Here is a 26,159-nt window from a genome sequence, read left to right on the forward strand (position 1 = left end):
ACAATTTATATCAGAACATTAAAGATTCTGAGAATTCTAGCTGTAAAGAAGTAAAATGTTAAAATGTGTTTAACGGTTAACCACCAAAGTTATTGGCATGGAGTATGCAGGTGGTGGTATAACACCTCAATTAAGAGCAATTAAAGTTTATTTTCCTCTCTCTCTCTCTCTCTCTCTCTCTCTCTCTCTGACTTAAGGAAGCATCTTTGTTGCTAGGTTGATTAACAATGTTTTAAATATATAGTATCACCGTATTATATTATATTATATTAATACCATAGTATACATAATATTACATCCTGTTATATTATGTTGTACTCCATTCTACTCTATTATATTGTAGTGTGGATTTCATTTTAGTTCTTTATTTCAGATTTGTAGAAAGTGTTATATAAGAACAAAGTTAACATTTATTATTACATCTGATGCATTATTTCTTCTGAAAAACATTTCTAATTTGAAGCAAATTATGCCATCCTCAAGTCATCAATATTCTAAAAACATTACTAGTGGAGTACTCTATTTTATTTTGTAGTAAGTGGCTCTTGACAAGTACACAATGATTCTTGAATTGTAATAGTATAGCATATTTACAGATTAATTATATCTATGATCACATTTCATTCTCATAACAAAATCTCAAAATTTAATTATCTTCTTATTGCAAGAAAGAAAAATATCTGAAAGATTATCTCTCTTTTCTAATGTCTTGAACCTATTTTTTGTTATGTTCCTTGCTATTTCCATGACTCATTTCCTCTCAAACATGCTAATAAAATAGCAGAAAATTTTATTAGGAAACTCACCATATTAATAGCGTTCACTGGACCAATGCTATTCACATACATGTCTGTGTGAATTAATGTTGGTTTCACTGTGAAGAGAACCACAGAAATATGCATGTGGAGAGGTACACAATTTTAATGTTTTAGTCTTTGTTTTCCAGAACAGATGTATTTAGCTACATTAGAAGTAATTTATTTACAACTAATTTGGTGCCAGTTACTAATGTACTACATTTGAGTAGCTATTTTATGCACGTACATGCAATAAGCAAGCATAGTAGAGTTTTGAAACTGATTATCCTTTTAAAACTACATAAAAATGAAAGAATTAGAAAATGCTTCTCTTAGCTCTTCTTCATGTTTCTCTCAGATATCTTGAATTTTACCATTTCTCTTTCAAGTCTGAGAATGATCTGGTCATTGTACTTACCTGAGCCATATACAAAAATAATTACTTGGTGACTCAGAGGAAACATATGCCTAAAAACATGCAGTAGACATAAAGAGTAACTAGTAATATAAATTGTTTTGGAAGCATTGTTCCATGTAGATTCCTTTTACGACCACTCTATCCTTCCATACTTCTAACCAATACAAAATTAATCTCCCTCAATGATTTATTGGATGTTATGATACCAAATATGAGGAAACCATATGGAAGCCCATTGTGTACCCATTTGTCAGACAAAACTGATATTAAAAATCCATGACCAAATGCATGCGCTCCATTTTTATTAAACATTTAATGAACAAGGATTCATAATATCATTCTGGGCTTGGATTCAACAAGTACATTTGTCTTTTTATTCATTTTCCTTGACAGTGCCATGTCCTGACTCTCTGCAGTGGATTGAGTTCTCTACCATTACCCGTATCCACACCTTTGCCTTCTCCTCAGTGAGGCTATTCCTCTGCCTCCGGGCTTTGAACTTAATTTAGGTGATAATATATCGACAAAAGTGAGTGTGCCAGTTCCAAGCCTAAGCACTGGGTCCTATGAGCTTCTACTTCCTCTCTGGGTCTTTCCCATTGTTGAGAGAAGGATTCTCCTAGCTAGTTTACTGGTCTTGGGAGTAGAATAAGACACACAGAGCACATCTGCCCTCAGTACACATCCCCAGCTTGCCTTAACCCAGCCCCCAGCTAATTGTTAAATAAATAAATGTTTATTATTGCATGCTACTGAGATTTTGTGGTTGTTTGTTACACAACAATAGGCAACCAATGTATATCTTCTTTATTATTATTGTTTTATTTATTTTTTGATATTGCTTTATAAAGAGATTGTCACTTTTTTTCCTACAGCCTCTGTCTGGGATATCTAGGAAAATGTAAATTTCTAGCTCTGGAGCTTCATTTGAGAATCATATTTCTGCATTTATCAATACCTCTTCCACCCCGAGGCCTGAATGCTATTTAAACACTATTTATTTATTTTTACAACACATAACAAAAGTATAATTTAAATCTTTCTGATTCTTGAAGTATGCTGATGTTTTCTTCTAATAAGGTAGATATGTTTATGTATTCCTATCTACAGCATACCACGAAAGGCTGTAACGAACCTCCTATATCAGGTCGAAGTTTATTGTCATATCCTTCCAGCAGGTTGTTCAATATGACAGTGACATCACCCTCAGGAACTTTTGGAGTCAAGACCCATGTTTTGTTAGAGGCATAATCTTCATAGTCATCATCAGATTTTTGGCTAGTGAAGCTAAAAAACCAAAAATATTGGTCAAAAATCACGTATATTACATCTAAGTTGACTTTTACCCATAGACCATTAGTGCAAAAAGAAAAATAAAACAGAATTAAAGAAACGTATAAAACCATGAAAAATCTTACCTGAGAGTTAGTTTAACTAGTTAAACTGTGCAGATGGAGGTTAAAACATACTAAAGTGTACTCTCCAGTTTTCCAGAATTCTCTGCCCTCCCATCCATAAATACACCATGTTTTACCAGTTATTTTTGCCTTTTCCATATTTAATGTTCTTCCTGCCCACCTGCCTAGCCTAGCCTCCTCAAGTCCTTATAAAAATACTATTTTAGTGAAAGTGATGCTTAAATGATCATACTGTAGTCTAAGAATTCAGGCATAATGTCTACTTCATCCTCCTTTGAGAAGTTAACTTGCTCCAACCTATTAATGAAAGGAAGAGACTGATAATTAGATTCACTCCCACAATCCGCCAGACATGCCTCTCCTCTATTAATTGAGCACTAAGGAGAGCAAACTCTTGCTGACTTTGCTTCCCCCAGGGTGAGTGTATGTGTATTTTTTCCCCTCATTTATACTGAAGGCAAGGGCGGTTCATTTATCTATGGTTGTTGAGAACCTGGTACTAGGAAGAAAAATGTAGTTGCAGACTTTAAACCACCCTTTACTGCGGCAAAGTTTTCTAATCTGGAAACTCATACTAATGGTTAATGTACTGCAATCACAGAAATGAAATTACCTAAATTGACTGATCAAAAAAGCCAAACAACATTCTGTGATTCAGTCTTTTGTGCTAAAACCTGTCATAAAACCTCCCACAGTTGGGCTGGAAGCTAAGGGTGACTCTGGAAGGTGATTGGAATTTCTACAGCTTACCTCTCTCCCTGCCACAAGTTCCACATCACCCTCTCCACAAGATGATTATATTTCCTAGGTCTGGGGGCAACGCAAACCCTTGCGAAAGCTGCCATTTTCATTTTTATCAGCACTCAATAAATGTTGGTTACTTCTGTGGTGTAGGGTAAATTTTTTTAAAAATACAAACTTAAAATATTAACATGACATTTCCCAACCCTATTCCCATCTTCAGCTTATTTTCCTAGATATATGGTATAGAATGGGTTTTGTCAGATTCAAATAATTACCACATTGCCCTGAAAATATAGAGAGAGATATTTATATATTCTCAAACCAGATTCATCACCTTTCATCAATCATATTCAGTCATCAAATTTATATATATGTACATGCACACATAACATAGCTATGTTATATATGTATACACATAGCTTAAATACACATAAATATGAGTATATATGTATGTGCATTCATGTGAATGACTATATATGTCGTGTGTATATGTATATACAAATGCAGCAGCAGATGACCAAATGCAGCAGAAGAAAAATAATTATGTGATTAATCTGGTTTGAGAATAAGGATGGGCGACGAGGTTTTAAAAGTAATTACTGGTTACTGCCATGGATCAATTTAGTAAGCAAGTATAGTAACTTCCTCTCTTTTTATTTCTATATACCTTTATGAATAGGAAACATTATAAAAACACATCTGCATAAAACCTAACATAGCCAGTGTCTTCAGTCTTGCACTTTAGTGAGCACAGGAACGTTAAACATGCATTAATTTCACAAAGTGTCCACAGTGGTATGATGGGTTGGGCAATGCTGCAGCCAGCTCTCAAAGAGAAACGCCTCCTTGCAAGCATAGACACCAGTTTGCTGCTAGCTCTTGGGAGGAATTTCTCCAGAGCACTGAACTCTGCCTAATAGAGTGCTAATCCTCAGATCTAAATTTTCCTAGTTTAGGAAAGGAAAAAAAAAAAAAAAAGCTCTCTGGCAAAGCAATTTCCACATCTCTCCGATAATTCATTGAGAAAAGAATATGGTTGGCCCATCAGATGTCATCATAATGGAATTTATCACCATTTAAATTGTTCATTGCAAAAGTGCCTTTTCAAAAAACCAATCTCTTTCTTGCTCTCTCTTTCTCTCTTATCTGTCAGACACAGCACCCTATTAAATTTTCTTCAAGGGAATGAATATGTGTTAAATCATTTGGTTTGTTTGTTTATGGCACCTCCTCATACTAACAAATAAAGGATCCAAGTATGATGGTGCTGTATTACTGTTATTGCTATTATCTGGCACACCAAGAGGAAAAATACATTAAATGAAAAGATAAGGGATATTTGCTTAGAAGGACTGCTACTGTGCAGACTTGCACCAGTAATTCTCTCCAAGTCATCACCTAGTGCATACCAAAACAATAACCAGATTGATTATTTTATATAAAAATGTCAGTGACAAATTTTTTCACACTTCAAGATGTCTTCTTAGCCATAGAGAGGTAAAATGAAGTAATTAAAAGCATATACTTAGGTGTTACCAATTCCTAGCTCTGCTGTCTGGATTTATGTCTTGCCTCTATTATTGTTTTTATGACCTTGGAGATCGTTATTTAACCTTGACAAGCCTCAAAGTTCTCATTTTTAAAATACAGTTAATACTAGTACTCATATCGCATTCTTCTGTAAGGTTAAGATAATGCTTCTAAAGTGTTTAGCTCAGTACCTAACACACAGAACTGCAAATCAGTCCACTACAGTTATTGTTATAAAGTGATCACTGCTAGATTTTTAACAGCTCCAACCATGTAACCAAAACCTGAATCTACAGATGTGGCTTCAAGACTTTTATCTAATATGGGCTGAGAAGAACTAAAACCAAATGTTTTCCAGGAAGAAAAATAATGAGCCACTACATTGCAAATAAACGAAGTTTTTCTTCTCTGCAGCTTTCCTAGCTGAGGTCTAAATTAAAAGGGCTGATGCATAATCTGGGATTGTTTCCAGATTTGTCTTAAAAAAATAAAATAAAAAACTTCCCCCATTCAAGCTTGGCTGTTTCTTTCTCTAGAATTCTTTGGAGATAAGAACATCTGTATTTACAGGTAGACTATCCAGGAATAATGAAGTCTGACCATTAGATGAGACATTCTGTGAAATTACAGACTCCACAAGAACACCTGGGCAGAAATATGTTGCTAATGATTCAAAAAAATAGAGCCAACAGATGAGTAAGTGGGTGGAGAACAAACATAAACTTGAACTTCTGGTTAAAAGCACCTATCTGAATGTAACAGCTTTTAGTAGTTATCCCTCCTCACACTTTATAATTTAAAAAATATTCTTATAAAATGAACTGAAATTGAAATTATCCTTACATCGACTATTAAAACACCTTTTTTTTTCTGTCATCTGAATGATAATTCCACTGAGACGTTGTAAGAAAAGGAAGTGAAGTTTTCATCTCTGAAAACTTTCAAAGAAGTGTTAGAAAGCCACCTTACCAAGAATCTGGGACCAGCAGCAGTAGCTACTGGGAGCTCACTATAAATGAAGAGTCCTGGGACCCACCCAGACTCCTTGATCAGAATCTTTATTTTAATAAGTTCCACTAGTGATTCATGTACAGTGTCAGTGGTACTTACTCTTGACTCTGTGTGTGTGTGTGTGTGTGTGTGTGTGTGTGTGTGTGTAGAAATGGGATTTTTTAAAAGTACAGATTTCCATGTTTCTGCCTTAGATTGGAACCTCAATCTCCATGTTGTAGGTTATTCATTTTTATCTTCAATTTTACAGTTTTATGCATAATTTCAATTTGGTCATGATTACAAATGTGAATTCATATTTGTAATTAGAAGCAAAAATTGATTTTATTTGGAAAACAGTGGTTTATAAAAACAAATCCTGCATAGAGATTGCTCAGGGAGAGGTTGCTCACAATGATATGTAAGACTCTAAATATTTGAATTTTGATACATATTCTGGATGGTTGTCACTGTGAAGATTAATCATTTTTAAATTTCTGGAAATTTAAATTTCCATCTAGATATTTTAGATTCCCATAGAGGTAATGAAACTTTAAGTTCAGTGAGATTGGAGTATTTAGTCATTGTACTCCCCCAGGACAGAACAGCAGACGTTTGGATGACAAATAAAAGCATTTGTCCTTTCACTCAAGCATCTTTAAATCCTCTGGTGTTTGGCATCATAAAGTCAGAATATATATTTCCTTTTCTCTAATATAGAAAAGTAGTTGATTTAAAAACAAAAACATATTTTTATACTTGAAATATTTTTAAATGATCGATTAACAATTCACTCATTTTCACTAACATTTTGTTGGTACAGGTTTTGGCTTACTTTTATTCTATAAATGCAATGAGTCATATGTAGAGTCTTTTATATAGAAAAATAAATCTCTCAAGACATAAAGGCCAGGAAAATAACTTTAAATCTTTTCTATGAAAAAATTCTCATTTTATGCTCCACTGTTACCTTTAAATTGTGAATACCCACTGCTTACAGCTCATAAATCTCTATTCCTTGCTTTACCACACTAACAGGGATCCCCTGCTACCTCAGATTCTCATGGGGCTACGGAGTCCAGTGGGAATCCCATGCCCCCAAAGCATCATCCATAGAGGAATGTCTTGTTCCTTATGTGATGTCATCATGTTACCTGAGAGTTGGTTTAGTTCTAGAAATCAAGCTAAACTGCGGTACCTTTGCATATACTGGCCTTTCTGCCTACAGTCTTCCCTTTCCTCCACCCCCAACCCAATACTTGGCATAGTTTATTTCTTCTTATCTTTCCATTTTCAACACAAGCATCATTCATCTTCTCATAGAGGCAATCTCTGACCGTCTTATCTACACTCACTGCCCACTTCACCCTTTATATGTTCTAGCCAATAGATTGCTTCATATCATTTATCACAATGTGCATTGATTGATTTGCCTATTGTCTGTCTCCAGTACTAAGCTATAAATTTCACGAGTGTGTGCTTAATGAAGATTTGTGGAAATAATCAATATTTTGCTCACCATTTTTCCTCAGTGAAATAATAACACCCAAAATAGCTACTGTTAAATATTCACTATGTTTTAGGTAGAACTTTAAAGACTGCCCACTTAATCCTCAAAACAGTGATATTCCTGCACTTATCCCCATTTTATAGATAAAGAAACATAGCTGTAATTATCAAGAATCATTTTGGTCAAAATCAAAATATTTAACCATTATTCTTCATGGCTTTGAGAAAGAAATGGGGACCAAAGAATCTGCTACTATACATTCATCCACAATAGGATCATCCATAATAAATGATTGCTTCAGCTCGTTTACCCTTAGGACAATAAATTAGTTTATGCCTGAGCACAATAAAAGATATGGCACCTTCAGCACAAAGTTAGTAACATTCGGATTTCATAAACTCACCATTGCAGATACCAAAAATTTGATCTCCCCACACTGAGGAATAAAAGCAAAGCTTGCAATTTAACTTAATGGATGTAATAAGCTGCCTGGTTTAAATTCCTTCTCAGTTTGGAAAGCAATATACATTGCAGGAGCCAGGCACAGATATAAGCTAGTTCAATTCAAAGGATACCCTCCAGCCACTGCAAATGGTGGGATTTGGTAGCCAGTGTAGGCACAGGTAGAGTCGGTGAGTGTACATTCTCAGAGGGCATAGGGAACTCAGCCTATGATCATGGGACAGGGGACTCCACTCAGTACTATCCAGGAGGACTGGAAATTCTTGAGAAACACAGTGGTGTTCAGTGAAAGAGGCCACTGGGGCACTAGTTGCTCCTTCATGTAGGGTTCTCCAGTGGCCTGGGGGTTCTATACCTTCCATTAAGGACATGTACGTGCCTTGTGCAAAGCCTGTTGGGAATGGTGATCTCTGCATGGGTTTGTACACATGAGTGTGTATATGCAAAGAGGGTAGATTTAGGGCAGGGAAGTAACACATTCTACTAGCAAATTTTCCTGCTTATAAGGACTTCCTTACCTCAAACCTTGTTCATGTTTTTGATATTTTGCTGTTGGTAAGTGTATTTATTTGACTGAATGAATCATGAGATATGTATTTTCCAATGCATAAAATGCTAACTTTATTTTATGAACTACCACCAGTGACCCATATCACATAAATGTCTGTGGGGTTGTTTTAGTTAAGATGAATGGATTGCAAGTATTCCAACTTTTGAACTAAATTGGGAGGCACTGACACATACAGTTGTGAACCCTGAGATGATATGAGCTTCAGGGTGTTTTGGCTCAGCTTCTTAACTATGTATGCAAAAACTCAGATATTTTTCTATTTATTTCTTCTATCCTCTATAGTGCCAGTTTCAACCCCAAGATGGCTTGTCTATGTGGTCACAAAATGCTGGCAACAACTCTTCGCCCTCTATGCTTCCTTGGATGCATCCATAGAAACAGAAAGATAAACTTTTCCAAAAGCTCTCTCAAATGGAACAAAATGTCCACTTTTCCATTAATAAAAGCCCCAGAAACTCTCCTTTTGTGTATCACTGGGCTGAATGGGCTCATGCATATGCAACCAATATCTATGGCTAGAGAATGAGAATATGCTGAGTATTTTACTCTGACTATATGAACCTACCACAAGCATCAAATACAGAATCAGTTTCTCCAAAAGCATGTGGGCTTCCCAGATACCAAATTAAAATTGGGGTATTTGAGAAAGTGAGAAGGGAAAATGTGGAGAAGGCAAACATAGCACTCACTGGAAGAAAGGGGGTAAGAGGAGTATAACAGAAATAAAAATCATCAGTGTCAGATTATGTTCTAGGATTATCATTATAGTTTATTTTCCCCAGGTTATCCCCCTCATCATAGGTTGTTGTTGTTTGCTTGTTTTAACCCTCCTTAAATAGAAGTAGGAAGATGTGGAGTAGCTCGGACTCATACACTGCTTGTGGGAAAATATTTTGGCCTATCTGCTAATGATGAGCATTTTGTGTATTCTACACCCCAGAAAATCTTCCATCCCTAGATTTATCCAAACAAAAATTCATGTACATGTCTACTAAAAGACGTGTACAAGAAAGTGCATAGTTGTATTATTGGTCACAGACAGGAATAAATATAACCAAAATCAATAGTAAAATGAATAAATAAAATATGGCATTTGCATATAATAAATATTGGACAATGCAAATTAGCAAACTATTGCTACATGAAGCAAAATGAATTTGAAAAATAAAAATCTGAGAAAAAGATATTGTACATACATATCTATACATAGACAAATAGGTAATATTCATGTTTCTATAAAACTTAGTGATACATAAAATTGAACTCTAGTGCTCAAAGTCAGGACAGCAATTACTTTGATGTAAGAGAAAAAGGACAGAAATTGGGAAGAAATGAGGACATTTTCTAGGGCATTAGCAATATTTTTTTTCCAGACATGGTTAGTGATTATATGGGTTTTTATTACAACTTGTGATAATCCATTGAGCTATATTTATATCTTATGCACTTTATATAAATTTTACTTCACAATGAGAAAAAATACTTCAAATCATTAAGTTTAGGTGTGAAGGTCAGAAGCTGAGCATTAGATCCCTATGGGCAAGGACTATTTTTGTCTTCAAAGGTGTTGTTTTCCAAAACTTTGCAAGTGGCTGCCACTCGGCAAGATACTCAATGAACACTTATAAAAATAAGAGTATGGGTTATTTTTTAAAGAAGATTCAATGTTTGTCAAAATTAACATAGTAAAACTCACTCTCTTTATATGTTTGCCAATGTAAAAATTACAGTTAATAGCAAAATGAACTGCCTACATAAAATGCTATTGCATATTAGCCATCACTCTCTTCATTAAACACTGTTGGTTCCTTGCTGTGAAAACTCCAATGATGTATATTGAAAATATTTTTGTATTAAAATGAAACAAGACCAAGGTTAATGCAAGAAACCAATTCTAAAGTTATCTCAACTGACTATGGCTGTTGGAAAGGATAGAAATAAAAGTGTGGATGCTAAAACTGGGGTTAGAAAGAAATTTCAATGAATGATTATTAACCTGGCATATTTTCTAATTTATCTATTTGTAAAACACTGCAATGTGATTATTTACAAAACGATAAAAAATAGTGTTCTCGATTTCTCATTTGTATACACTTTGCCACAGAATAGAAGCTACACGAACTTTGTTCCACTTAATGTATGGCTTCATAACCTGAATAATCTTGAGAAAACTAGAAAACTAGGACAATTCACCTTGCACACTACACACTAACATGGAAATTTAAAAGGCAGTAACCTGAAGTGGCTCCATAAATATGTTAGTCTCATGCAACGATTTTTTTAATCAGGTGGCAGAACATACACACTATACTGGCATTGTTATTGGACTAAATGACAACATGGTGACAGATTAAATCAATAAAATTTGGGGCACTCCTTTCCCTCACTCCAGAAACACACGTGGACTCTGCATTTCTTGCTATGTTCTGACTATGAAAATCCAAGACCAATTTTAACCACAGAAGATAACGCAAGCCATAAAAACTAGTGTCAGAGAACGATGTATTTCTTGATTTACATTTCTTGATTTACTATCGAGGTATATATCAAGGAAGAAATACAAAGCATTTATATGATGACAATCATGCACTGAGCAAGCTCAATGTCCAGCACACACAGAATGTTCAAAATTGGACAAAGACCAGTCATTCTTAACCCTAGGTGTATGTTAAAATTACATGAAAGGATTTAAAAAATGCCAGTGCTAAGGGGCTACCTCTTATGATACTGATTTAATTGGTGTAGGGTGGGACCAAGACATTGGTATTCAACTAATTCTAAGATGTAGCCATAATTAAGAGCTATTGTAACAGAGTATGACAGATGCCCCTGGACTTTGTTTTCTTAGAGTAAATAACTACTTTGGTAACTGCTCTTAGGAAAGTCAGATGTCATTTAGTATTTAAGGTAACCTGGAAATGCAAAAGAGCATCACCCTTAATATTTATGTACTAAGATAGCCCCTTATTAGTGTTTCCCAAAGCATGGGACACCTGCCCCTGGGACATAGACGATTTTAATTAAATGTCACATAGGCATAGTATTAAAAGATATTGAAATACATAATTAGAAAGTCTTTTCCTTTTTAATTTTCTTTTAGCACATCTAATTATATTAAGGACAAAGTCTTGGTTTATTTCTAATTTGCCTTTAGCCTCTCTTACCAATTTGCTAATCTACATTCTAAAGGGAACAATAGCAAACTCCCCACATCTAGTAGACAAAATTATATAATTAAAATTTGTTAATTTTGTTCTGGTTTGACTGGTTTACCTTGCAGTTGTATTCTGTTATGAAAAGTGACACTGATTTTCCAGGTTTTTGTTTTTGTTTTTTTTTTGAGACAGAGTCTCACTCTGTTGCCCAGGCTAGAGTGCTATGGCATCAGCCTCATTTTCCAGTTTTTATTGTTTTTATTATTAAATATAATACATAAGATAATTATACTAAAATGATGCTTGGTTTTATAAAAAAAAATAAATGACCAGTTGTCACTTACATGTGGTAAAAACTAGAAGGTTGGCTGAATCGGGAAAACAATGCCTTATATTATAAATTTAGATTTCTTGATCCTTCAGGTAATCAGTTAATATCTGAGACTCTTTTATGGAAGACACAGTTGCAGATGGAAAAAAGTGCAATGCTGATATCAAAACACCTCTCGTCTATTTGTGAACATAAGTACCTGAACAGCTAGAAAAAGACGACTCACATAACAATGCAAGATGATATTACCAGCATTTTCACATGGAAGAACATGACTAAGTTCTGTCTGTCAGCACCTTCAACTTGATAATAAAGTTATTTCTATCAATGTGTCTCTGTATTCATTTTTAAATCTCCATTTCTGTAAGAAGAATATTTTACTCTAGAATGTACAATATTTTGAGGAACTGATAAAACTTTAGCAAAAAAAAAAACAATCAAATATATAAACACGCACAATTTTTCACATATGTACAAGGGGACCACAGATGGATAGGAGAACTATGTACTTTCACATGATACAAGGATGAAAGATTAAATTGTTTCAGATTTAGGATAGTTTAAAAGTCACTAAGAATAAGTATTTGAAAATGAAGGCTGGTTTTATTGCATGCAATATCTGCATATATTCAGATGTATATTAAAATATATCAAATTCAAATGTATTAAATTATACTGAAAATTCATATCACTGTAGTGTGTTCTACTCTGTGGCAACAGGAAATGAAATATTTCGATTTTCTTTTAATATTCAAATATTTGGAGCCATGGCGCTATTTTTTTCAAGTAATTGATTAAATTTCCACTTTTGAACAGGAGTTTTACCAGCATGTGTACATACAACTGAGTGACCATAATTCTGGGGACATTTCTTTCTTGTCTTTCTTTTACATTTCTTTCTTTCTTTTCTTCTAAAATTGTGCTTTAACTTTGATCTTTAAGTTCAAGTCAAACAAATCCCTAATCTGTCCTTGTGGGCATAGCCAATTCTAGAAGACAAGTTTGCATTGACTATTTATAGATAAAATATTTTCTCAAATCAAGGCTTTATTGTTCACTTTAAGACATTAACCAGTCTTGTCTCATCCTTATCTTTTAGTCTTGTTGCTACTACTGGTCTTCTTCCTCATTCCTCCTACTCCCATTATATAAATAGTTTATTTTTACCTCTATATAATATAAATTTACATAACTAGGAATTATGCATTCTCTAGATCATAAGAAACGCTATGTTCATTCACTCATTTGTGTTTATTCACAGACATCTCTATGAGCTAAGCACTATTCTTAGTACTTGGAATTATTACTTTTTTTAAAAGTTCTATACTAAGAATGCGCACAAATTAGTGTTCTAAGAATGTATTTTAGAAAGTCCCAAATTACTTTTGTTCCTGGAATTCTGTAACAATATAAAAAAAATCCCAAATGGAGTTTGAAATCATCTTCAGTTCACCCCAAGTTTAAGTATGCTTTTTAAGTCAGCAAGTTGGTTTCATAAGCAAATAAAAAATTTCTACAGTAGAAAAGAGTTGTTTGTACAATTCATAGATTTACAAATTTAGATCTTTTTTCATACAATAAGGCTAAAAGCCTCAAATAATTATGAATTCATCTTACTGAGAGAGAGAGGCTTAATGGAATAACAAGGTAATTTGCTGTCTTTTCTGAGTAGTATATTATTACCTCTCGCAAAAGGCTGCAACACTAATGCACAGATTGTAAAATGAGGCTCCCAAGGAATCCATACTTCTCCCTCTTGTTTCCCTATCATTATTTTTTTCTAGTCTTTCCAATATCATCAAGTACATAATCACCAGTACCACCAAAGCAGAACACATAACCATTGAAAAGTTCATGATTAATGTCAATCAAGAATGCACTCTCATATCAAAATAAAAGAAACCCCCATCTTGTCTATAAAACTCAATGTGATCATTTTTATACAACCATTTCTGAAAAAATTCTTAGCTAATCACTGTTTTTTAAAAGCTATTATTCTGGAACATACATTTTTAATTACCTGATGTAAACATTTAGAAGTGGGATCACTGAGTAATATGTTAGGTATATGTATAACCTTATAAGAAATTGCCAAATTATTCTCCAGAGTAACTGTACCACATTTTTTATTCTCACTAGCAATGTGTGAGAGTTCCAGTTGCTTCACATCCTCCCCAACATTTGGTCTTGCCAGTATGGTTTTTATTTTGCCCATTTTAATACGCATGTAGTGATATCATATTATGATTTTAATTTGCATTTACATAATGGACAATGGCTAATGATGCTGAACCTCTTTGTATGTGCTTATTTGACACCTTGGTAACTTAGATGAATCTCAAAGGCATTGTGGTAAATGAATTGTACAAGTGTAATTATATTACATTCTTGGAAGGAAAATCTTCAGTGATGAATAACAGACTATTTGCTGCAAAGAGTTAAGGAATTTTTTTTTTTTTTTTTTTGAGGAGATAGAACTGTTAAGTATTCTGATTTGGGTGGTACTTATGGTACTTACAAGAATTTACATATAGGTTAAAATTCATACAACTTTGCATTAAAAAAGGTCAGTTTTGCTGTATGATAACTTAAAAGTAAAACTATTATTCTATAAACTAAATCACTGAAGTTTTCAAAACATCCTATGACCTGAGATTCTTGTGAAATTTCTTGATACTAAAGTATGAGGTAATTGAACTTAAAAATTTAAAAATCTTGTGGGGAGAAAGAAAATTTTTCTAACAAAATGGCACTGTGGTTTCTTGTTAATTTGATACACAATTTTGGAATCTCTTTTTGACTTTTAGATCAGATATTACCTTCCATGATTCTTTTGTATATAGATTAAATTCCAATAACAAATTTCGTGGATAAGAAATAAGTGTATTTTTGTTAATGCTCTCTATGAGAATCATTAATTGTTTAAAATTTTAAACAATTAATTACTGCCTAAATCATATTAATTAATTTGAAATTTAGCAGCAGTCTTTGCCATTTATTCAATGCAAAGTATTTAACTCTATAAAAATAAATCTGTTTAAACACATTGGTTAAATAAAGTACAATAATTTCCTAACGATGCCATAAAATAATTATGTTTCAAGTCATTGACCTAATAAGAGAGTCAATCACTGGTTCCTGGTCTTGCTAAGATTTTTGAGTAGAATGGAGAGCAGCACTGTGTGTATCTCCAGGGAAGCTACAAGTCAACACTTTAGTTGGTAGCCAAGCAACTGAAAATTGATAGGTAAACTGCAATCCTCACCATTCCCCAAATCAAATAGGTACACTTCCTTCCTAAGAATGTAACTGATGGTATTAGTATATGAAGTGTTTTTCCTGATCCAAACTCCTTATGGGGAATGCAGTTCAAATTCTTTACTATGGCTTCAAGGCCATGTGTTAAGAAATAGCTTCCTTCCTCCCAAATCCTATCTCCTGACTTTCATCCTTGCTCACTGTCCTCCAGCCATTTGGGCCTTCTTTTAGTTCCTAAAGGAGACCAAGCTCTTATTTCTTTCAGGGCCCTTGCACTTGCTGGTACCTATGATGCGAATGGTCTCCCTTCGAGCTTTCCATAGCAGGAATTCGTACCCTTTATTCATAAATGGCCTTTCCTGACCATCCTATGCAATGTGAAATTTCCAGATTTTTTCATCACACCACACTTTTTATTTCCTCACTATTTATTTCCTCAACACTACCACAATTTGAAGTGTATTTATGTATTTGTTTGTTTGTTTACTGCCTGCCTTCCCCAGGACTTCAAGGTCTGTGCAGATAACCATTGTTTTATGCTCAGTGCCGAGTATTATATTAGGAACTCAATAAACATTTATTGAAGGCAGGAGGCAGGCAGGAAAGAGTGTGTCCATCTTGTATTTATTTCCATTCCACATTTAACACAGCATTTCAGAGCTCAACAAGAGTCAAATGATATCCCATCTTAGCCTATTTCAAGGGGAAAATGAACAGAATTATGTGGATTTACAGTTTCAAAAATAGTTGAGTATAAAATATGCATCTAGTTACAGAGCTAGATGCACATTTCCTTAAACCAGAGGCAATAAGTGAGACAAATCAATACATAGGCACAATATTGTCTATAAGTAAATTTATAACAGTAGGGTTATAATTTTTAAAAACATAAAATATTATCTATAATATAATTATATTATAAAAATTAAAATATTTAGGAAATGCTTTCATGCTAGAATATCAGTCCTATAAGAGCAAGGACAATATTTGCCCGTTCAGTGCTATGTCTTCAGCACCTACCGCCATGCTGGGAACACAATGTGTAGGAATTGAACAAAATATGATTAACAAAATAAATAGAAATTCAGGAAGGTACATTTGGGGTCACCTGCACCTGAATCAGATTGTGCCCCATTGTTAGGCAGGGGACAAATCTGCAGGTGGCAGATAAAGGCAAGGAGGGCAGGGCAGTTCCTACCGGTGGAGAAGTGGTGCGGGGAGGACGGCAGGAAAACGCAGCTAGCAACCGCAAAGAGCAGGACCTGAGGTTTTGATGCATACACACCTGTATGTGGAGCTGCAACTTTCTTATAAGAACACCTGTCAATCATTTATATCAGTCATCCGGTAACAGCCCACACCTCCGGTAAGCCCGCCCCGAGCCAGGCCAATAAAACGAAACCACCTGGGAGTCCTTATGTCTTTCTCCACTCATGGAGACTGATCAGTTCCTCTCTGGAACATACTCTTGCTTTGTATAGCTCCCTTCTTTTCTGCAATGAAAACTGTGTGGAACTGCTTCCTGTCTGGGGTCACTCTGTCACACCAGCCCTACTTGTGAATTTTCCAAGCAAGGAGCTGAAGAACCAGGACAACAATCCGTCAAGAGGCCAGACGTGACAACCTCTATCTCAGTTCTTCTGTTTTATGTGCATTTGCATTTTTCTGATATATTTTATTGAAACTCAAGTGAGATATTGCAAAAAAGTTGAAAATGTTTCTTTTTCCCTTTTATAAAAGAATACAAATTTCACAAAAAATGAGTGCAATTTTTATTATTTAATTAAGCAAATAATTATTGAACATCTATTAGGGGCAAGGCACATCTGTAAAAGCGGGGTTATACTGGTGGCATCCCTGCCTTCGTGGATCCTGGCTTTTAGCTGAGAGAGATAGAAAATGAAAAGTAAAACTGACAAACCAATAAACAACATTAAAACTTTCTGATTACCTACTAAAGGCTGAAGTAAGTATTGAGAAAAGAAGAAGATAAGGGGAATTTGGAGGGGAGAGGAGTTTGCCATATCACATTAAGTGATCAGTGTAGGCCTTGCTGAGGAGGTGAGGTGTGAACAAAGACTTGAAGAAGGTGAGTGACCTCTGAATATCTGGAAGAAACACATTGCATAGAAAACAGAATATTCAATAAGATTTTCCCTATTATTATCATGGCTGATGTCCCAAGTCTGAGAAAAATAGATGAGAAATATACTCATTTAATATAAATGTGGTAGACTACTAAGAAGAAACAGAATTTGCTAGAGAAGGTCAAAAACCAGCCCTGGGGCCCTTTTCCTTCGCCTGTGCTGCAGCTGTATAATGAAAGTTTAAGGATTCATTGAGAGAGGAGCTCTTGTGGTAGAGGTTTATTGGCCTAAGAGTAGAAAGAGCTGTGCAATTTTATCTCCTCCTCTCACCGTGGGAGGTTGCTCCACTGTCATCTCAAGGCAAGTGAACAGGTATTCGAGAAAAGCGCTCAACGATGTCTACTATGAAAAAAGACTAACAGGTGGATTCTTGTCTCTACCCCAAACAGAAAAACTTCATACCTGCTTCTTAGCGTTCTCTGAACAGAGGGTGGATAGAGAATTCTTAGGGCAATTTGCGCTGTATTCTCTACGGTGTGAACTGTCCAATGACTGCTGAAGAAATCTAAAGGTTAATAGGCTGGTTTGAACTACCCTGACAGTGAATCTGAGTGAGAAAGACCTTTGCTTTCAGAATCTGACAAGCAGTTATGCTGAGGTTTTCGTTTTCCCATGAACAAAGTGGATGCCAGAAAAATAGTTGTGCTGGAACTCTCTTAAAAAGGCTACCTATTTGGCAAGACAATACTAGCAGAACCAGAGTGGATGTATCCCTGGAGTGGGGTTTAGGGAGCGTCTTACAATACTGGCCATCTTAGACATAACCCATGTCCAAATAGTGCAGCACGGGAAGCCCCCAGAAGGGGAAAAGAGGAAGGGTTATCATCCAATCCCACCATGAAAAATGATTCAGCCCTTAAACATCTATCACCAGACAGTAAAAACTAAGATCTTTATGTTCCTTTAACTCACCTCCCTCACGCCACCTCAATCTTGAAAAAGCCAAAAGCAGCATAATAAGAACGTGTGGTAGAGACTAAAAAGTGAAGAAATAGCATCAGGCTGCAGAAATCTTTGGTCGGGCCCGATTAGAGAACAGAAAAAGATTTAACCTGAATGAGAGATCCAAGGATTAATTCAGATGAGACTTTAGTATCTGAAAATGAGATGATTCTAAAGCCTAAAGTGAATGGAAAAGCTATGAGATTTACCTGAGTTCTTGATTAAGTGTGGGGAAGAGAGATGCAACAGATGAGATTTAAACAAAACAGAGTTTCTGGATCACACCCTTCTAAATTCACCCTGTTTAATAAATTAGTTATAGGGACATTCAGGCAGATTAAGTATCATCTTAAAATAGAAAGCATAAAATCAAAGATTTTTAAATTAATTAATGCTAATATCTAAACATGGATATAATTCAGTTATTATACACTTTCCACATTTTTAGAGGAGGATAGTACATATTGCAGTACACCATATCAATTAAATTGTCTTATAGACGTAAAACAAATGTTGACCCTAGAGTTAGGGAAATTTCCTAAAATAATTCAGTTTATAAAAACAGCTTAGGTATAGAATAAACTAAATTTATCTAAATTTTTATGATTTCCAAAAATATGAATTTATGAAGGTTGTGAAGTTTGAATAATTATCTAAATTATTTAAATAATAAAAGTAATTATTTAAGCAATTTGTTGTGGAATTGAACCAAAAATAATCAATTTCAAATAAAACTTATAATCCAGAATATACAAAGAATTTCTATAAATCAATAACATAAAAGACAATCAGCCCAACTTTAAAAATGAGCAAATACATTTTGAACAGATGTATAACAAAAGAAGTTACACAAATGGCCGAAGAAGCATATGAAAAGGAGCTACACATCACTAGTTATTGGGATCATGCATATGTAAGCTACAAAGAAATAATATTTTGCACTCTCTAAAATGGCTAACATAAAAAAGACTGGTCACACCATCTGTTGATTCGGACAGAAAGTAACTGAAACTCTTATACACTGCAAATAAGAGTATAAAATGGAAAACAGTTTGGTAGTTTCTTATATACTGAAACATACATCTACCCTATGACCAGCATTCCATTCCTAAATATTTACCCAGGAGTAATGAAGATGTGTCCACAAAAGGACTTGTATAAGAATTCTCATAGCAGCATGAATCATAATAGCTAATGACTGGAAACAACCAAATATCCATCAACAGGAGACTGCAAAAATAAATTCTGATATATTTGTACATTAGTGTACAACACATTATCAAGTGTACAAATTTGAAAAAATCAAGAGGTGAGTTTTTTTGAAAATTATAAAAAATGATTAAAAAATAAAGAATTCAGAATTCCTTCAGCAGAGTGAAATGAAAAGAAGACGATTTGCTTAAATGATAATTTTTTTACCTGGAATCATCTAAATGTCGTTACTTACTAAAATTATCTCTTCAAATTTTCCCTATCAAGAAGTACTAGGGAAAATCACTTTCCTGTTAAGAAAGGGAAAATATCTGAGTGTAGCATTAAATTTAAAGTCGATTTGTTTGTTCTTTCATTTTGGAACAATTTAGCAGGAATATGTATTTACTTAATCTCTTTTTTATGTGATGGGAAAAGTATTGTTTTATGAGATTTAAAATAAACATCTGCAAGTTGCAGATGTGTATATATGTGCGTGAGTATATGACACCTTCCTTGTAGAATCATTATTTGAAAGGAACTAAAAGCACACTTGCTTATTCTAATGCAATAATTTGAAGAAGGGTATTAGAAGAAAATAGGCTTAAAAAGCAGTTGATAATTTAACATCTATTCTTTTACCAAAACATTGTAATTTATCAATATTAAAAAAATACTTAGGCACAACAATGTCTTTCTGTGTGTATTTTTATAGGCCACACACAGTGTTTTTTGCACTTAATACTAAAATGTTCCCCCCCCAAAATTCACTGTATTTCTTCATTCTATTGTATCCTAGTCTTCATGTCTTAATATTTCTGAAATTAATTGTAAGCTTACAACTTATATGTACATTTGAGTTGGTCATGTTTTTTCCCTGTAAAGAGGAATAGAATAAATCTAAAAATTAAAAATTTGACTGTATTTGACTACTGATATTGGATTATCAAAGACTCAGAGAAGATGTATCAGTAGAAGGTGATGGTAGGAAAATGAATTCATTTTCAGACTGTAACTTGAATACCTTATCTTATGTGTACCTAGATTATTGGGGAAGAACTTGGTGGAGCAAAAACCCATCAACTGGCTATTGAGTCTATGTTAAGATAATGCTATAGACCACAGCATCGCTTTATTTAATTGTCCTTAATGTAATTATTTGTCTATCACATAGATTTAAAGAAAAAGGTAAAGTAATCTTCAAAACATTTCAAAAAATTTACACCGTTTTTCTTCTTTAAAAAGTTACCATTTATTTTCAAGTGAAACCCTCTGCAATTGGGGGCAACAAATCCAACAGAATATTGTGGCCTTGAAAAGAATGTTAGAATATTAATACTAACCGATCAGATGACTCTGGATGAGTTTTAGCTAGTTTGCGGAGCTCAGTTTCTCTGTCCTATGTTTTCACTATGCTAGAAATCTGTTATATCCTCTCTTGGTGCCATGTGACTTTTCTGGGTAGCATTTTCCTGAGTTAAAACTTAATAATTATTTCTACATTTCTTGATCATTGCCTGTTACTCATGAAACGGCAGACTCCATTATGGCAGACATCGTGTCTTCTGGTGACCCCTAATTACACACCCAGTTCCTGGCTTGAAAATTATTTCTGTAATGAATAATTAAGCCATGATACATTTATTTCTACTTTTTTATATCTAGAGTTGCTTTCCTCAATTACTTATTTCAAATGTGTTTTCAAAAGCAATTTATAAAATGGACTGACAACCAACAAAATGAACACAAAAAAGCATCATTTATATCTTCTTAACAAGATTATGTTGACATGTTATATTCAGTTTGTTTTGGCCGTTTTATTTAAACATACCTAAGTAAATTACAGAACTCAGTGTATATTTCTCTCACTACATAACTTTGGCTCTACAACACAATTCGGTTTGTGGCAGGGTTTCAATTATTATAAAGGATCTTTCCTTTAAAAACATCCCTTGTTTTCCCCACTATTATGTTATTTGATGTTCATATAGTTTTCTTTATGAATGGGTGGAGAGTGTAGTATCAGGGCTACATATTTAGCATTTACATGGTATTGTATCTATGCAGAGTTACACAATGATTTTTATAATAATATAGAATTATTACCATGTTTTGTGCTCTCATAATACTACAGGGATTAATATGATTTGGAGTTAAATTTTATTTTCACCCTAAGCCACTAATGTGTAACTTAAAAGGAGCTTTTTAGTTCCTTGTAAAGGATATTTATTTTCTAGTATATGGAACAAATGAATAGGAAATAACCCCCCCCGCCAGGAGGGCAAAGTGGAGAGGCCTTTCACATCTCAAAACAATCCAAGTACTTTCTTACATTTAGAAAGAAAAAGAACCACTATACTTGTGTAGTGTGGTGTGTTGCAACAGGAATGCAAGGAGGAGGTATTAACCCTGCCCTTCGGCTAATATTGAAGGACCCTTGGACAAGTCCCTTAATTTCTCTGTATCTCATTTTCTACAGTTGTTAGAAGAAGAAAATATTATCTTCCTCATCTAACTCATGAGTCTATTGAGAGAATAAGAATGTGGATGAAAATATTTTTGTAAAAATTTAAACCCCCCATCAATTTCTAAAAATTATAACTTCTTGTTCCTCTAAATATTAAAATGTAAGTGCTTTGATATTACTATTATATAGCAAAATTAATTAAGCAGCTGCTTGCATGATTGAGGTGATTAAAAACAGGTCATCTTTAAATATCTTTATATTAAAAATGTACATATCCATATATTAATTTGTAATATCATTTATATTTTAATATTGAGTATAATTGCCTCAATTTTGCATTTCACTTTCATAAGGATTTTTGTAAGAAAACTGAAGGACAACATTGCATAAGTTATCCTGTAAATTTACTCAGTAGAAGGCAAGATCTCTTCTTTAAAAATGAGATGACATGGCATAGTTAAGTTTCTGGACAATGAACTAATTGCAGATTAAACTATGCTTTACTTACATAAACACAACCATTGAGAAAATATATTTTCTAAAGATAATTTTGGTTAAGACCTAATGTCATTTAGTATGCTCTTAAATTCAAAAACAGCTGGATAGCAGACTATTGCTAAGCATTTCTGTCTAGAGCTTTCCATCAAAACAATGGAAACTGAGTACCTTAAACCATGCCCCTATATAAATTAAACATTTTGATTTATTTGATGGGCTGAATGGATGTAAGGTATCTGTTCTAAGGTATCTAGCATCTGAAGATAGAATCAGAGAATCACAAAAATTAAAGCTGATAAATATCTTATAGATAATCTAGTCCAGCTACTACAGTTATAAGAAGAGTATTGATGCACTGAAACTGATCACAAAAACACATAAGATGATAGTTACATATCTAAAATATAACTGGTTATTATAATTTATACATATATGTTAGTACACTTATCATTATATGTAGTTTACTTGTTATACCTATATATTTCTATCTATCCACATATATACTCATCGTTATAGTATGCTACTTCTAATTATCTGTTGCTTTTAAGCAAGTCATTTAATCTGTCTGTAATCCTGATTTTCTAATCTGTCAAATGCGCTTGACAATAACTACTTTGCAGAGTCACAGTGAAGATTGTATATCTACATGTGTGTGTTTATGTAAATTGGATTCAGTGTATGTGCATACATGGTACGAGTAGGACATGAAATTGATATTAGATTGTGACTATTTGTTTCTGACTTGGAAGATGTCACATAGATCTCTTATAACCCAGTAGCAGAAAGATGTAGGCTTCTCTTTATATCTATCTGAATAAAGTAACACGTCTGGAACATCCATCTCAGTTGAAATCCTGAATCTTTAAGCACTTAAATTGTGCTGACACCCATCGTTGTCAAACAATTCCCCAAATGCTCTAATTATAACTTTTAATCAATCTTCGGTACTCAATCGATTTGGCAGAAGTCCTCTGGAGAACGACAAGTATGTATCATTCTAGTAAAGCCTACTTTACTCAAACTCAGAAAATCTGTCTTAGAATGGCCGGGGAATTGGAGCAGGGAGGTAGCCAGAACCCTTGTAACATAATATTTACAACAAAGATAAGATCTCTTAAGGGAGTCTTAACTTGCTTCCAATTTGAGTGGAAATTCTTAGCATGAAACAAATTTTAAAAATGTATTTATAGAACAGAGATCTCTATCATTAAAATATTCCATAAATCAATTGTTTTGAGATAATTGGCTATTCTAAAATGAGTTTAAGGTATCAGAGAGACATGTTTATAACTAATATTTAAATTAAAAGCCAATTTTAAGCTCCTGCTAGAATCTGGGTGTTTTGTTTAGATAGTGGTGGGCAACTGGATTCTGGGAAATACTGAGTGATAAGTATTTCTTTTCTTTCTTTCTTTTTTTTTTTTTCTAGGTAGATGTTTGTTTGCCTCATGGTAGACTATTTGAAATGCTATGTCTACAGCTAAAGCAATTAAATATGCTGAGGAAATGATTATTTTTTTCTAGATAAAACCAGGTGGAGCATATAGAATGTTAGGGAAAAATAAGCTTGGCTGTAGAGAGGAATTCTGTAAATAAATACAGTTATATTGAAGAATCACAATATTTCCTCTACATGCATGGTCATAGCCCATTAAAGTTAAAAGCTATGTAAAATTTAACTATGGGATAAAAACACTTTAGCACCTCATAAGAAAAATCGCCTAAAACTCTTCCTTTCAGGTAACAGCTACAATTGAAAATATTTATAAGCCTTTAACTCAATTTTCTTTTTAAAATCTCAGGACTAGCACTTCAAAGTTAGGTTTTAGACTGATCATTAAAAATTCAATCCAATTCATTTTTGCTCAATCTTCCTTCAAAAATAATTCTTAATCACTTGAAGTAGATTATAAAATCTCATTTTATCCTAATAAAATGAAAACATTTTTCTTGCTTTACTTATTCCTACTTATTCAAATTATTTTTCCATTGTTTCCTAATTGTTTTCTTCCTAATAAGGTTTTTTTTACTCTGAGATGAAATAAAGTTACTTGAAAGAGTTTATAAAATTATAAGATTTGTTTTAAAACTTAAATGTATGTGAAGTATATATAGTTTGTGAATATAATTATATTTAGGAATATAGTTACATATTCATGTATATATGTTTGATTTTTTGCAGTCAATGTCTTCATATGTAATGTGGGTTTATTAAGATCCTTTATATTATTTCTTATACTTTATGATTTGTAAGATATACCCAATGGTTTATATGTAAATAAAATTCTGGATGTTAAATTGATTCATTGATCTGAACTTAATAAAGCAGTAGTGATAAAAGCACTTTTAAATATTAACTATAGTGATGAATAAACTTTTGGAAGTCAGCAAAGTGTAGACCATTTTTCTTCAACTAGGCTACTTGTTGAAAATACTCCTGTTGAATATACCTGTTCTTCACCCCAGACATAAGGATTCAGAATCATCCAGTGTATGGTTTAGGAATCTCCATTTCAGTAATTTGCCTTGGTGATATTTATGATAACATTGAAAATAAGATAGGTGAAACTTTAGAAAATTTTGAGCTTCAGAAATTAACTGTTTCACTTATAAGAAGAGACATTAGCTATTAATATTCTCAAACTAAGGCTGTATTTTCCTTTTTGTTTTACTTTTGTATAGACACAAACTAATGCATTTAGTCATTTAATGAGAGGAAAAACTTACTCTTTAGAGTTATATAAATAAAAAAGTCAATTACATGGTTTTTTTATTTCTCTTTAACTTTCTAGATAGTTCTACTGCTACTGTTTACCCCCAAAGACTATTTTATTTTGGCTCCTAGGGTCCCAATTTTTTTCCCAGTTATTTATTGTCCTTCCTCAGGATCAGCTTCAGAGATTAAAGCTCCTATTTACCTCCATTATTATTCAACCATTCAAATAGCCTTTTTTATGAAATTGCAGCAAACTGAAACTCTCTGATCACATTCTCTGCACCAAACTGCAATGACTCCATTCTTTGTCACTACTCAGAAAATGTAAAAATCACCCTATTGGAGAGTTTTCATGACAGATAGCTCCCATTATTTAGAGCTCTATAAAAAGCTCATCTAGAATATTCTGGTAAGAATTGAAAATTAAAATGTATCATCAAATGTCACTTTTTATATCACATTGAAATTGAAAACGTGGATCTGTTGCAACAAGACCTCTTAAATACTATACTATAATGGACAATAATAAAATTAAACATGTTTTGGTTAAAATAGGACCATTGTAGATAAAATAAATAAGAATATCCTCATCTATTTAGTTAGGCAATTGTTTACCAAGAAGGATGTGAGTTAAAAGAAAGACATATTCCCCTATGTCTTGTCTAGATTTTAATCCACAGGTTTCATAAATGGTAGAAATATGGGAAAGGTATTTTCTATTAATAAGCAACTGTCATCTCTCTAACTTCTGAAACAAATTAATAGCTACACACAACATTAAATATAAAAATTTGTGTTCAAATTTTGAATAGGAAAAGTATTTTTCCAGAATTCCACTAAAGCGTATTGCATATAAAATTCTTTTCAGTAAAAGACCCTCCTCTTCTGAGAAAGCTACTCAATCTTATACTCTTAGTGAAAATATATTCTGTTTTTGAAGTAAATGAGGGAGAAGGTATAAAAAGTGCTGGAAGTGTAAGAGGACCCTCTCTGCTTAGAAACTCTAAGATGAGG

The 26,159-nt window shown here is 33.5% G+C and overlaps 1 protein-coding gene across 7 annotated transcripts in view; it reads right to left on the reverse strand.

Moving 5' to 3' along the window:
- GABRG2 (gamma-aminobutyric acid type A receptor subunit gamma2) overlaps positions 1–26,159 on the reverse strand; it is a 93,047-nt gene that overhangs the window by 64,735 nt on the left and 2,153 nt on the right. For 6 of the 7 annotated variants that reach the window (XM_045551232.1, XM_045551229.1, XM_045551233.1 and 3 more), the window contains exons 2-3: positions 2,351–2,502; positions 807–874 (exon numbers count right to left, since the gene is read on the reverse strand). In XM_045551232.1, the coding sequence (XP_045407188.1) occupies positions 807–874; positions 2,351–2,502 (220 nt within the window). The remainder of the gene's footprint in view (positions 1–806; positions 875–2,350; positions 2,503–26,159) is intronic. The other variant, XM_045551230.1, reaches the window with a different exon arrangement.

The sequence above is a fragment of the Lemur catta genome, chromosome 5, assembly GCF_020740605.2.
Source record: "Lemur catta isolate mLemCat1 chromosome 5, mLemCat1.pri, whole genome shotgun sequence".
Lineage (NCBI taxonomy): Eukaryota > Metazoa > Chordata > Mammalia > Primates > Lemuridae > Lemur > Lemur catta.